The sequence below is a fragment of the Malus sylvestris genome, chromosome 6 (assembly GCF_916048215.2).
Source record: "Malus sylvestris chromosome 6, drMalSylv7.2, whole genome shotgun sequence".
Classification (NCBI taxonomy): Eukaryota; Viridiplantae; Streptophyta; class Magnoliopsida; order Rosales; family Rosaceae; genus Malus; species Malus sylvestris.
This window is the reverse complement of record NC_062265.1, coordinates 2,260,869-2,275,623: the sequence shown is the minus strand read 5'-3', so window position 1 is coordinate 2,275,623 and position 14,755 is coordinate 2,260,869. Positions and strand designations below refer to the sequence as shown.

The 14,755-nt window shown below is 38.7% G+C and overlaps 1 protein-coding gene across 1 annotated transcript; it reads right to left on the bottom strand.

The window, feature by feature from the left end:
- Positions 1–6,766: 6,766 nt before the first annotated feature.
- On the bottom strand, positions 6,767–10,429 carry LOC126627103 (alcohol acyl transferase 1 allele RGa-like). Its single transcript, XM_050296534.1, has 2 exons — positions 9,983–10,429; positions 6,767–8,178 (listed from the first exon to the last, which is right to left on the bottom strand). The coding sequence occupies exons 1-2, from the start codon at positions 10,427–10,429 to the stop codon at positions 7,240–7,242; spliced, it is 1,386 nt and encodes a 461-aa protein (XP_050152491.1). The 3' UTR covers positions 6,767–7,239.
- Positions 10,430–14,755: the final 4,326 nt, after the last annotated feature.

Genomic DNA, 14,755 nt, shown 5'->3' with positions numbered 1-14,755 from the left:
TAAGGTACGTAGGCAATCTAACTAGGCTAGATGCAACCGAATCCTCCCTAGGATCCCTCTTAAGTGTGTAAATACTCAAGGTAGATTCAGCATCATGCAGAAGTTGAGGAAATCGACTCGTCGGCATTGATTCCAAGGAACAACGCTTATTCTCAATAATGTAAGAACTTGCATAAGTAGTAAGTCTCACTAAAAAAACCATAAGGCTATGGCAAAAACTTGAGTAGGGACAAAATCCATAGTCTAAGGAAAAATGTATAAGAAATGCAAAGTCAAAAGAAAAGTCTACAAGATGTCATCAGGGATATGACCAGCCCAAGGTGGGTGCCTCGTTAAAACCTAGTTAGGTAGCAAAAACCCATTGGGAAAATGCTCCTAATCGTAGGGAAAAAGGGTATATTAAGATCAAGCAAGTATCTACAGGATACTCCCCCTGAGTTTGACATAATTCCAAAGAGAAATGGCAAAGTTACAACTCAGAAAGTTTATGCATACCAATTCCATGAACAAGCTTCTGAAACGTCGCCTTCGGCAGTGATTTGGTGAAGAGGTCGGCCAAATTGTCTTGTGAACGGATTTGCGTGACTTCAATCTTCTGATGCTCTTGTTGTTGAAGTGTAAAGAAAAACTTCGGCGCAATGTGCTTGGTGTTCCCTCCTTTGATGTAACCCTTCTTAAGATGTTCGATGCAAGTTGCGTTGTCCTAAAAAATCATCGTTGGGGCATTAACGGCAGGATGAAGATCGCAGGAGCTTCAAATATGGCCTACTACTGCTCTCAACCAAAAACATTCCCAAGTTGCTTCATGTAAGGTGAGAATTTCAGCATGGTTAGATGAAGTGGCAACTAAGGTCTATTTAGTTGACCTCCAAGAGATTGTGGTGCCTCCAATGGTAAAGACATAACCCGTTTGAAAACGTGCCTTGTGTGGATTGGATAAGTATCCAGCGTCGGCATAACCAACAAGGCGAGAATCAACCCGATGAGTATAGGGTGCGACATCACTCAAGGATTCATAGGGATAGAACAAGCCCAAATCCGTAGTACCCTTAAGGTAACGGAAGATGTTTTTCACGCCAGTCCAATGTTTACGTGTTGGTGCATTACTGTATCTTGCCAAAAGATTAACAGCGAAGGAGATGTCGGGTCTAGTGCATTGAGCTAAGTACAATAAAGCGCCTATCGCACTTAGATAAGGAACTTCATGCTCCAAAATCTCTTCATCATCCTCCTTCGGACGGAAGGGATCTTGTTTTGCATCTATCGTACGAACAACCATAGGAGTACTCAAAGACTTCGCTTTATCCTCATTAAAACGGCGCAACACCTTGTGGGTGTAGTTCGATTAATGTACTAGGATTCTATCCGAACAATGCTCTATCTAGAGACCGAGACAGTATCGAGTCTTACCTAGTTCTTTCATCTCAAATTCCGACTTCAGGTGCAAAGCAGTTCTCCCGAGCTCTTCAGAAGTTTCGATGAGATTCATGTCATCAACATATACTGCAACAATCGTAAATCCGGAATGTGACTTCTTAATGAACACGCAAGGGCATAGTTCGCTGTTCACATATCCCTGACTAGTCAAATACTCACTCAGATGGTTATACCACATTCTTCCGGATTGTTTCAAACTGTAGAGTGAACGCCTCAGTCGAATTGAGAACGTGTTCCAAGGTTTGGAAATATTTGAACCAGTCAATGTAAGTCCTTCGGGAACTTTTATATAAATTTTCGTATCAAGATCCCCATAGAGATACACGGTTACTACGTCCATCAGCTGCATATCCAATTTTTTGGAAACTACCAAACTGATAAGGTAGCGAAAAGTAATCACATCCATAACGGGTGACTAAGTTTCGTCATAGTCAATCCCGAGGCGTTGCGAGAAATCTTGTGCTACAAGACGAGCTTTGTAACGCACAATCTCGTTCTTCTTATTATGCTTCCGAATGAAAACCCACTGTAGCCAATGGGCTTCACATGTGGAGGAGTAGGAACTACAGGTCCAAACACTTTACATTTCGCAAGTGAATCGAGTTCGACTTGGATTGCTTGTTTCCAGTTTGACTAATCAGCTCTACGTCGAAATTCATCAACGGAACGCGGTTCAATGTCATTGCTCAACATAATCTCAGTAGCTACTGCAAATGCTAATGCATCATCGACAATCATCTCATCTCTATGCCACACATCATCTAAGCTAGCATAATAGACTGAAATCTCATGATTCTCGGGATGAGGATTCGTCTCTTCAAGGACGCTTCCGTAATCTAGAATTTCCTCATGAGTTGGGTAGAATGAGTAAGCGATAGTCGGATTCACGGTAGGCTTTTGAGGACCTTGTGCCGTGGTTTTCCTCTTCCAGAGGTGTGAATCCTTTGAACCAAGAGGTCTGCCACGCTTTTATGTAGGGGCAAATGATTGGCTAGCGCTAATGTACGTGGATCACCAGAATTTACGTCCCGGGCTTCCAGAAGGGCAGTCCGTCGTACATTTGGTACATCCATCTTTGCAGGCGTATTTGCAGCTGGAATATGTGATATTGTCATGCGCGCTAGATCGGTGAAAGCATCTGGCATGCTTTGAGCTATGCTCTGGAGATCTAATATGCACTGCACTTCAGCTTCGGACTGAGCGGTGCGGGGATTTAAATGAGACAAAGTGGGAGTCGTCCATGATAATTCGCGTCGTTCATTAGGAACGTTGACTTTTTTATCTCCCCCTAACGACGGGAAGACTATCTCATAGAAGTGACAATCCGCGAAACGAGCGGTAAACAGATCGCCCGTCAAGGGTTTTAAGTAAAGAATAATCAAAGGAGAATCATATCCGACATAGATTTTCATCCTTCGTTGAGGCCCCAATTTTGTAAGTAAGGGTGGCAAGATGGGCACATATACCGCACAACTAAAGACGCACAGATGCGATATGTTGGGTTCGCATCCGGTGACCAACTAAATGGCACTAAATGGTTGTGTCACAACAAGCCTCAGGCAGACCGACTTTGCTGTGTGCAATATTGTATGGCCCAAAGCAGCAATCGGGAGCTTGGTACGTATAACCAACGATCGAGCAATCATTTGTAAGCGCTTAATGAAAGCTTTTGTTAGGCCGTTCTGGGTGTGAACATAGGGTACATGATGTTCAACTTCAACCCCAACCGACATGCAATAGTCATCAAAAGTTTTAGATGTGAATTCTCCAGCATTATCCAATCGAATAGATTTGATCGAATAATCAGGGTGGTGAGCCCTGAGCTTGATAACCTGAGCCAACAGTTTGGAGAATGCAGCGTTCCTTTGTGGACAACAAGCACACGTGTGACCAACGTGTGGAAGCGTCAACCAAAACCATAAAATATCTAAATGGTCCGCAGGGAGGTTGAATTGGTCCATAAATGGGAGGATTCGAATGAATCTTGTCATAAGAAGGCTTAGTAATAAGTTTTCCCATAGAACATGTTTGACATGCGATTTCATGGATCAAACCTAAGCTTCGGGTTAGTGGATGCCCATGTGAAGATTTAAGGATACGGCGCATCGCTATTCATCCAAGATGTCCCAAACGATCATGCCAAAGTGTAATTTCGTGCTCAGTCCCTGTGGTAGGGCCGACCACATAATGGCATTCTATGGGACGTATGGTCGTAGTATACAGACCACTCGGGATACGCTCCATCTTCTCGAGAATACGCTTCTGGCCATATACGTAGGAAGTTATGCACAGAAATTCAACTCCGTTTTCTACGTGGGTTTCAGCGTGGTAATTGTTATCTCTAATGTCCTTGAAACTGAGTAACGTTCTTCCGGAACGTGGAGAATAGAGTGCCTCAGCAATGGTCAAGATTGTACCATTGGACAACATTATACGTGCCTTATCGTATCCTTATATCAAGTTGGATGGGCCTGAAATGGTTGTTAAAGGTGCATTCTTAGGTATAAAGTTAGTGAAATATATGCGTTCATGCAAAATCGTGTTCGTGGTTGCACTATCTGCCAGACAACTAACTTTCCCATTAGTCATACCTAGAATGAAAAATTAATTTGAATCGGTCACATGCATAAAAGTTTATAAAAACAAATATCAATTCAAAATAATTTCATTTATTCAAGGATTAAAACTTAATATCCAAAACAAATCGCCAACGAATAATCCAAAAACATAAAGGAAAATTGTTCAAAATCAACCAAAAACAAGAGGGGTTCGGCCACTAGGTGGAATTCGGCCCCAATGGTCTTATTTTAACTAAGAAATATGTCCATGTCTAATATTCTAATCTTCCATAGGAGTGGTATCCTCCTGAAAGTCAGAAACCTCCATTTTTGTAGTCTCCGGTTTGTCCACTTGCATGAAGTTTGATTCAAACTTCTTACGACGAGAATGATATTCATCCACAACCTTCTTGGGAGCTCGGCAAACATGGAACCAATGGCCATTTGAACCACAGTGATAACACATATCTTCATCCATGGTTTTGGGTGCTTTGCCCTTATTCTTGAAGTTTGGGGCATTGAGAGCGAGGTTTAGGCGCTTCTGGGCTTTGTTTCCTCCTTTGGATGGGCCTTGGCTCTGTTGACCTTTGAGGGATGGCTTCTGGCCACCCCTACCACCCCTCTGTTGGCGTGTTGGGTGCTGATTAGTGCTATAATGTGCTTCAGGCACAACAATAGCCCTAGTAGGTCGAGCTTGATGATTCTTCATCAACAGCTAGTTCTGCTTTTCAGCAAGAAGTAAAACAGAGATCAAATCCAAGAACTTAGTGAACTTCTGAGCTCTATATTGTTGCTACAGGACAATATTAGAAGCAGAGAAGGTCGAGTAAGTCTTCTCCAAGAGATCCTCTTCAGTCAAAGTTTCATTGCAAAACTTGAGAAGTGATTGAATTCGACAAACTTTATAATTATATTCATTCACAAACTTAAAGTCTTGGAAGCGCAAGTGCTGCCAGTCGTGTCTTGCTTCAGGCAAGAATATGTCCTTTTAGTGATCGAAACGATCAGCCAAAGCGACCCATAATGCACGTGGATCCTCCTCAGCAAGGTACTCAGTTTGCAGACCGTTATGGATATGTCTTCGAATGAAGATTATAGCAGTGGCTTCTTCAGCTTCGCCAACAGGTTTATCTGTTGGTTCTTCAATAACAGGACGCAAGTTCTTTGCAGTGAGGTGAAGCTTCGCATCTTGAACCCACTTGAGGTAGTTCCTTCCAGAGACCTCCAAAGCAGTGAAGTCGAGTTTGTTCAAATTCGACATGTTCCTATCACAAAATAGATGGACTAGAGAATCTCCTGGAGAAAAATCAATCCATTCACATAAGAGTAGAACATACAAGTTCTAATAGACATGTATTGGTTGAATTTTGCATGAAAAACTTCGGGTTTTCATGGGTGATATGTTGAAGTGAAAACTTCAGGTTTTCAAACAAGGCATGTTTATAAGAAACTTCAGATTTCAAAGTAATTATGAACTTCAGGTTCATATATTCCTGCAGGCAAACACAAATATATATGCAAACAAATATGCAACAAGTTTATGCAAAAGTATTTTATAATTATAATTGAATTAATTATTTGGACTTCGGGCCAAATTAAAGTGTGGGTGGAAAAATATAAAACCCATTAGGTCTAAAATAATTTAGACAAATAAAATTCGGGGTCCAAAAGAAAACACTAAGCCATGGGTGGCTTAAAGAAATTGTTCCATGAGACCTAGGCCTAAAAAAAAGGTTGTGGGGTCTCAGATGAGCTGCAGGCTCACGGGGAGAAGGATTGGGCTGCTGCAGGCAGACCCAAAAAAATTTCTTTGTTTTTTTTTTCGCATGGGCTGGGCCGTGACATTCCAGAGCAGCAGCAAGCCCAAAAGGCGCTGATGCAGGCCGAATGATAGAACCGCTTAGGGCTCGGGTCGAGGAGAACCAGAACACCCTAGCGACGCTGAGTGTCGGAGCCCGACAGGGTGGACTTCGGCGTCGCTTCAGGCGACTGTCCTCTGAGGGTTTATGGCACGGCGGAGCATAGGGAACCAACTAGGAACGGAGATTGGAGAAATCTCGACGTGATATCGAAACCCTAGAATTTTGATTGTTATTTCAAAAGAAAAAAAATCAAATCGCAGACAAGAACTCGTTGAGGTCGACTGCAAGTCGTCGGGGGTAGTTGGGCATGGCTGCAGGCCATGTTGTTCGACGATTTCATAGGTGGCGACGCCTTCTGGGCGTCGGGTCTCGGTGTTAAGCCTGGAGTCGTAACTCCAAGATGGGTTCTCAGCTCGGGGAAAGCATGGAGGTGGCCCATCATGGGCACTGGTTTTCTGGGAAGAAAGAGGGTTGCATGCTCTCAATTTTGGGTGAAGGACTGCATCTACAGGACGGTGGTCATGGGTTTGAAAGAACCCTAGGTTCCCAAAAATTGTTTTATATATTTTTTTTCAATTCAACTAGATGCATATATAATTCAATGAATCACATATTTACTTTGATGCATATGCAAATAATAGTTTCAATGCATGTACAGATGTAAGATTCAATTCATGAAAAATATCAAATTCACATAATTGCAGCAATTTTGGTTATGAGGCATACACAATTTATGTAGAATCTAAAATACGTTAAACGTAAAGTTGGGTCATGCATCATGGTGAATGTTCATGCTATCAGGGCATGCAAAATATCGAGTTAGAAGCCGTTGTTTTGAAAGAACCTGATTGCGTGATGATATGGATGAACTGGTTTGATGCAAAAAAAAATTTCTCCAACTTTAGATTCCTAAACGCAGTGGTAGGAGCGTGCTGATAACGTGTTGTGGTTTATATTTATTTGACAAAGGGAGAGGGGCCAGCGGCACAGGAGAGAGGGAAGAGAGATCTGTGTTTGTAGAATTGTAGGGGAATGTGTGTTGTTATCCCTCCTACATTGTGCCTTTATTTATAGTAGTAAAGGGAGAGAAGATATACATTCTTTTCCAAGTAATACAAGTTGTAATAGGAAAGGATAATTAGAATCAAATCTAATCTACGATCTACACAATCATACTTAAACTAGGAATGTTCACAACAGGTTCAATTATATTATTCGTCAATCTTTGTTTACAGCAACCCCCTACCTACCAAGAGAAGCCTTGGCTCCCAATCTCCTTATTGATTTCTATTTGTGTATATTGTAGAAAAAAAATAAAAATAAAATAAAAAACTCAGAAAAATTAGCATAACCCAAATATGTAAAAATCCAGCAACACGTAATTAAGCATCAAGGCAAGTGTTTGAATCTTGTTTCGATATAACCTCCACAGGCTCCATAGTTATCCTTTTTAGCTCCTGCTCAAACTTCTCCATACACCAGAAAGGTAAGCACATTGGTACCAGAATTCCATAATCTTTTTCTTGATTACTGTCCCGAACATAAAAGCTGATCAAATTGACGGACTTGGCAGGTCCGGCAATTATAGGCTTTCCCCATCCGAAATCAACCTCTCCCACACCGGTGCGCGTGTTATCCGAAAGTATGAAGTTATTCCCTGCCAATGTAAGTGGAGGCCATCCTCTCAATGCCAAAAGATCTACCACTGATTTTATGTAGTCTTCATTCATCTTATTTTTTGCCTCCCTCACCAGCTGCACCGCGTATTCCAGTGGACTGTTACACAAGAGTTCGGCTGTTGAAACCACACTCGGGAATCCAATTGCATTGCCATAGAATCCCAAAGGAACATTGAGATTGTTGCGCTTTCCACGTGCATTGACGACTAGCGAAACTCGAACAGCCTCGTTCGGATTCATTGCAAGTGCAATTGTTCGACATTTCCATAAGCACCCTGTTATCAACTCAAATGTGGAGCAAGTGTTGCTAAGGTTTGGTGGAAGATGTTTCCTAGCAGACCTTATCCCCTTAGGACTGAAATAGAAACACCGCTGGATGAGGTCTGGCTGATCCATAGACGCAATGACAGAGCCTGCCTGAGATTCATTCTCGTCCTCGTACTCGTGATGCATATACGTAACCTGTGGCAGCTCTCGGGCATTCAAGATTTCTCGCTCCCAAATAGGTGGGATTGATGGTGCATGTGCACCTTGTGCAATCTCCCCAACCGCATTCAAGAACTGAGCAAGCCCAACTGCATCAAACATCGTGTGGTTCAAGCGCATTGCAAATATGAAACCTCCACATTTCAGACGGGTCACCTAAATTGATTACAGACAATTTTTTATCAATTGCACAGAAAAATTATGGCGTGGAACTAAAATCGATCCCTTCGCATTGTATAATTGATTTATGATATATATTCTTACAAAATAGCACATACATTGGACTTACAGACCCTTTAGGGAAATGATCCTCATTTTTTCAAAAAATGGAGATTAATTGTGGGACCCACTCCACATTGAACTTCAACAATTCAAATCGTTTATTTTGTAAGTCTCGATTTATAGATCATCTTTACAAAAATTCAACTCAATCCGAAACTATTTGCCTATTTAATTATCACGATTATTTTATTTAAAACAAAGTGTTCGTCAATTTATTTGAACTTAATTATATTTCTCAAATATTTCCGACTTGGCTAATGTATTGCAAGAATAATTTATGAGGTGTAACTTGAAAAATAAACAGTTCGGTTCGTTGAAGTCCGATGTAATGTGAATCCCATAACTAATCCCCATTAAAAAAATAAAATAAAATAAAAATATAATATAATATAATAAATAAACTGGATACCCCTTCTCTTAAAGGTCCCCTTAGAACTAATTATAGGGTACCTAGTAACTAATAATAAATAAATTTACTTATATAATTCGAATACACCATAAAAATAAAATAAAAAGATGACACCATAATCTCTACTAATTAATAAAACATCCATTGTCAACCAAAATCCTATGAAATTACCAGCTTAACCCTTTAATTAAAACATAACATGAATAAGAAATATGGGGCAGAAGTATAATTTCACACAACCAATTTTTTTTTTTCAAAACCTCACCAACATGTAATCCTAACATATCTCTAATTTAAAAAAAAATTAAAAAAAATAAAAAATAAAAAAATAAAAAACCCTTTCCACTCCCACATTTTCTATCACTCTCTTCCTCTCTCCTTCTATTTCAAAAAAAAAAAAATTATTCCCACACACTTTTTGTGTACCCATATGCTAGAATTGAATAAACAATTACTTTAATACTAAAAGATGGCACCATAAAAATAAAAATAAAAAGATGACACCATAATATTGAATAAACAATTACTTTAAAACCAAAAATTAATCCTAAAGAGAGCCAAAGTTCTATAAGCACTAAATGACAAAATAATACCTAAAAAAATAAAGAAATTGGCCAATTTCCAACTGTTTTGGAGTTTTGTTTTCTTTGTTTCCTATCATAATTATTTTAATTCTCATGTTAGATCTGGTTTTAGCCTATCCAAATTTATTAATATTTTTAACAATATAATTACATTTAGGAGTAGTGGAATAGATTGCTAAGATTAGTGTCTTAATTCAAAATTATTTTATTTTGTAGAGCTATTATGTATACCCTAACTAACTAATCTTATCAGTACATGCATGACGGAGTGTCTCTCTCTCTCTCTCTCTCTCTCTCTCTCTCTCTCTCTCTCTCTCTCTCATGTATACCCTAACTAACTAATCTTATCAGTACATGCATGACGGAGTCTCTCTCTCTCTCTATATATATATATAGGGGTGTAATATACATACATCTCATTTTACTTCACACACATCTTTTTAATTTTCAACCGTCGGAGCAGATGAATTGACGAATATCAACGGACAAAAATTATCAAGATGTGTGTGAGAAGTAAAATGGGATGTGTGGATAGCACACACACCCCTATATATATATATATATATATATGCTTGCATGCTCTTCTATTTAAGGTATCTAGAGGGAGTACTTAATTAAATTAAATCCAAACGTACACATTAATTGATTACATGCATGAATGAACTAATGAAGTCGACGTTGTCACCTGAACTATAAGCAAAGGCGTGCCAACAATGTCATTTGTGCCTGGAACATCATACAGGAAGTCCTCCAAGAGTGGACAAGGGGGTTGAAGGGTGTCTCCAAGCTGCTCGAGTGTGACATCAGCCTCGGCCTCTATGAACAAGACACCTTCTCCATTGCAGTCTACCATAAGCTTTTTGTTAGGCCCTTCCCTAACCCTACCAGCTAAAGGGTAGTAATACACTAATGATCTACTTAGGGCATTCCGAATTACCTGAACGGGGTCGATTTCTTTCGAAGAAGGGTTGCTGGTGTAAGACCATATAAATGGAGCTTGAATCCTAAGGGCTTCTTGGTTATCTATTTCTGAGAGTATCTTTTGCTCACAAGGTGTTGGACTTGCCGGTGTTACAAGTTCTGGCTCCAATCTTTTTACCTGAAACAGTAGGGAGATTGGTGACGACCCCATTAATTACAGGCTATTGGGTTAACTAAGTGAGAATATTAATCAAAACCAACTCCTGGATAAAATCAGTGTCTCACTGTCTCCCCTTATCGTTGTGCAATGTGATTAAAGAGTGAGGAGTTATGCATGGTATTTATAAGAGTCCGATTGCAGTCTTCGATTACGTAACTTGTCTCTAGTCAAAGAAGGATAGTATCATGTAGATTTGAATCAACGGCGGAGCTACCAACAGGCTGAAGTGGCTTTAGCATAGGGAGAGTCTTAGTTTTTTAAACTTTAAAATACTAGCCATTTGGGCAATTTTTTTATTTTTAATTATAGCCCACCCAATATATACAGAGAAGTGTTAACGAATAAAATATAATTATTAAAATTATTTTAATTAATTCAAAACCTATACGGTTCCTAGATTCTAGAGAGTAACTATTAACTTTTAATAGTTTCATTGTTTTATTCAATTCAAAAACATACGGTTTTAGGTCTCCAATTCAATTCAGAACTGTCAACAGAAATTTTACGCATAGCAAAACTTTTTTTTTAGTACATCGATATTTTTACACCAAGGGAATGGGAGTTCAGCTAAGCTACACAATGGGCAATCTATTTTGGTATCGAATTCACCATCCACGAGATTCAGACCTAAAACCTCTCACTTCCAAGAAAAGAGGAATACAACCAGATCATAGTACTCAGTGGCATAGCAAAACTATTTAAACTTAATGGATAAATGTTTGTGTCTGTTCATGGGAGGACTTCTTTGTGCCCTTACATACGATTAACAAATTTTTATCATCCAAATATCATATAAAGGGAACTGTTCATATTCTCTTTATCATCGTCTAAAGATCATATATGTAAAAAATTATTTAATTTGGAGATAGTTTATGTTGGCGTGAATTGACCATATGTAGTAATTAGCGGGATTTTCACCCGTTTGATTCCTTGTAATTAGTATAGGTTTTATTACTTGCCTTGTAAGTCAAATTTGTATTATATATATTTGCCTTCCTTTGTCAAAAGAATACAATTGAAGAATTAAACCCAAATTTAAGATGGTATCAGTGTAGGCTATTTTCTCGACATGTTCTGGGGCCGAGTTATTGGGCTCGAACATGGTTTTTGAAGAAAAATGTGCTAGCTGGCAACTAAATGACTAGGCCTTCGAAAAGATTGGCGTTGGCTCCAGAGACTGAATATAAACTGACCGAGCCCTCGAAAACATTAGCTTTAGTTCCGGTTTAATGACTTGACCAATTTCCTATGTGGGAATTGGTTTCCCTTGTGGCCCAATGTTGTATGGCCACTCATGAGGGAGGCTTATTGGAGAATAGGAACCTACATCGGTCATATGAGGAACCAAAAAAAAAAAAACGATACTATTAACATATGGAATTTTCAGCCCCTAATATTACCAAAGTCTTTTGTGATAAAACCCAAGACATTGTAATAGTGGTTAAGTTGGGGAAATATTAAGGAAATTGGGTAAATTTGCATGGGCCTATAAAGTTTAGCAGTTTAGTCATCCATACATGTTAAACCAATCAATGATTTTGGTAACAAATAGCATCCTCATGATGAACCATCCATTTATTTTATGCATATGAATGACTAGAAAATCTTTAATTTGCATACATATGATCATTACATGATGATAAAGAAAATTGAACTTTCCAATTATAATATTTGGATGGTGTAAGTTTGTTAATCGTAAGTGGGGACAAGCAAGTCTCTACACAAGCTTTATCCTTAATTATTCAATCTAGCAAACCTATATTATTGAAAAAATACATTACGTGTGTCCTAAAATCAGTTGTAGAACTATATTATTCAATCAACAAATCTATTTAAACAAATAATTCAGTGTAGTAATTTTTTTTTTAACAAACGATATTATATAAACTAAGGAGGCATGAGTTTAGTCTCACAATAGGCTAGCAATAATTTGGTTCAAATTCGTCTTTGGCGAGAATCGAACCTAAAACTCTCACTTACAAGTGAAGAAAAATATCACTAGACTATAATACTAAGTGACCAGTGTAGCAAAATTATTTAAATTAATAATTCAGTGTAGCAAAATTATATATATTACATGTATCGGGGACCACTTAGTACTACGGTCTAGTGATATTCTTGTTCACTTGTAAGTGAGGAGTCTTATTATGACTAGTTTATTGTAAGGCTAAATCTATATTCTCTTTATTAGTATAGATAATATTATCTGTTAAAAAAATATAGGGGAATAAGTAGGCAACCAATAAAGAAGTTTGTTGTAGAAGATCTGGGCCGGTTGCATGCATTAAGAAATTTAATAATAATTAAGACGTAGAAAAGAAATTCTATTTGTCGTCGTGAGGGTGGGGGCATTATATAGAATTACATTCTTGAACAATCACAATATTTTTAATCAATCACTTATATACGCACCAATTATCAGTTGGCTGGCTGGCTAGCTTGCTGGCTGGCTGGCTGGCTAGCTGTCGGATGTTGAATTGTCCTCCACCGCTGTATGTCGGGCAAATATCGGAGTTTTAGACTTCTACCTATTAAACAAAGTCCAAAACCACTGCAAGTTGCGACCCACCCAACGGCGGAGTGACTAACAATGCTGAGGCGGGCTTTAACGTAGGAAGAGTTATTTGAGCTTAAAAATATTAGTCGTTTGGACTATTTTTTTTTATTTTTAGTTGTAATAATCCATCCAATATATTAACGCACAAGTCTGTTAATGAATAAAAACCTAATTATTAACATTATTTTAATTAATTCAAAACTCTTACGGTTCCTAGATTCTAGAGAGGAATTATTAACTTTAAAAAATTTAATATTGTATTCAATTCAAATCATACGGTTTTAGGCTTTCTAGGAATAAGTAATTATTAGGTTTTTTCTTCTTCTTAACAAGCAATATTATTTACACTAAATGAGAAGAGATTGACTTAGTCTCATAATTATTAGTTTTATTGTTTTATTCATTTTAACAGCTACTTACACGTTTCCTAACTCGTTTGGTCGTTGTACATTTTAGCTTTGAAGGCACATTAGACAATTTTTCTAGAAGGCTATGTCTCCGCACTATTACAAAATTGGCTTAATGTGTCGGAGAGTGGTGGCAGTTTTATACGATTACTGTTAAATAAAATATTTCCGACAGCATGTTTAACTAGTGTCGGATAACAAAGTATTGTTGCCGCTTATATCCGATGTAATGACCCGTCCCTAAAGAGGATTACGAGAATGCCCTTCGAGGCAAATACGTTGACTTATGTTGACCACCTTGTCGTGTTATGTAAGATTCATTTTCTTGGCGTATTCGAGTAGTACTCGTCGACATGAGCCCGTGGGCACAAACGAAATGTAATTTGGAGTTGTAACGAAGATTCTACAAACCTTTAAATGGATTCACCAAGGGTGCTAGGGACATGATTATGATTTTTCAGGGTCTAATTCGCTGGAAAAATGATTGGTGCTGGTTTGGTTTCCACGGGAAGAAATGGAGCCAAGAGAGTGTGAGAGAATGAGAGATATGAGAGAGAAGAGAGTCACGGGAGAGAAAGAAGCAAAGGAGAGTTCCAGAAGATTAGGGACCAATCTGTGGGTCCCACATGGCACACTACTCCAGATACAACATGTGTTTCAAATGAAAAATTACTAAAATGCCCTTGACGTTTAAAAGTTCGTAGAATCTTCATTACAACTCCAAATTACATTTTGTTGGCGCCCACGCGCTCGTATCGACAAGTACTACTTGAATACGCCAAGAAAATGAACCTTACATGACACAACAAGGTGGTCAACATAAGTCAACGTATTTGCTTTGAAGGGCATTTTCGTAATCCCACGTATTAAAATTATAAAAATCATAATTTTTAGGAACATGTCATTACATCTGACATAAGACATGAGTGTCAGATATATCCGACATTACTTCACTACTTTCCGACAAGAATAATGAAGCGGGCCTTTAACTCCACCAGATTTCTTTTTTAAATAATTTTAACCAAATCTGGTGGATATAGCCTGTCACATCCCGGCACGGGTCCATCATCGTAGCACGATATTGTCCGCTTTGGGCTTACCATTCCCTCACGGTTTTGTTTTTGGGAACTCACGAGCAACTTCCCAGTGGGTCACCTATCATGGGAGTGTTCTGGTCACCTTCTCGCTTAACTTCGGAGTTCTAACGGAACTCGAAGCGAGTGAGCTCCCGAAATGCTTCGTGCTTGGTAGGGATGAGAATATACATTTAATGATCATTCCCTTAGGCGATGTGGGATGTTACAATCCATCTCCCTTAGGGGTCCGACATCTTCGTCGACACACTTCCGATCA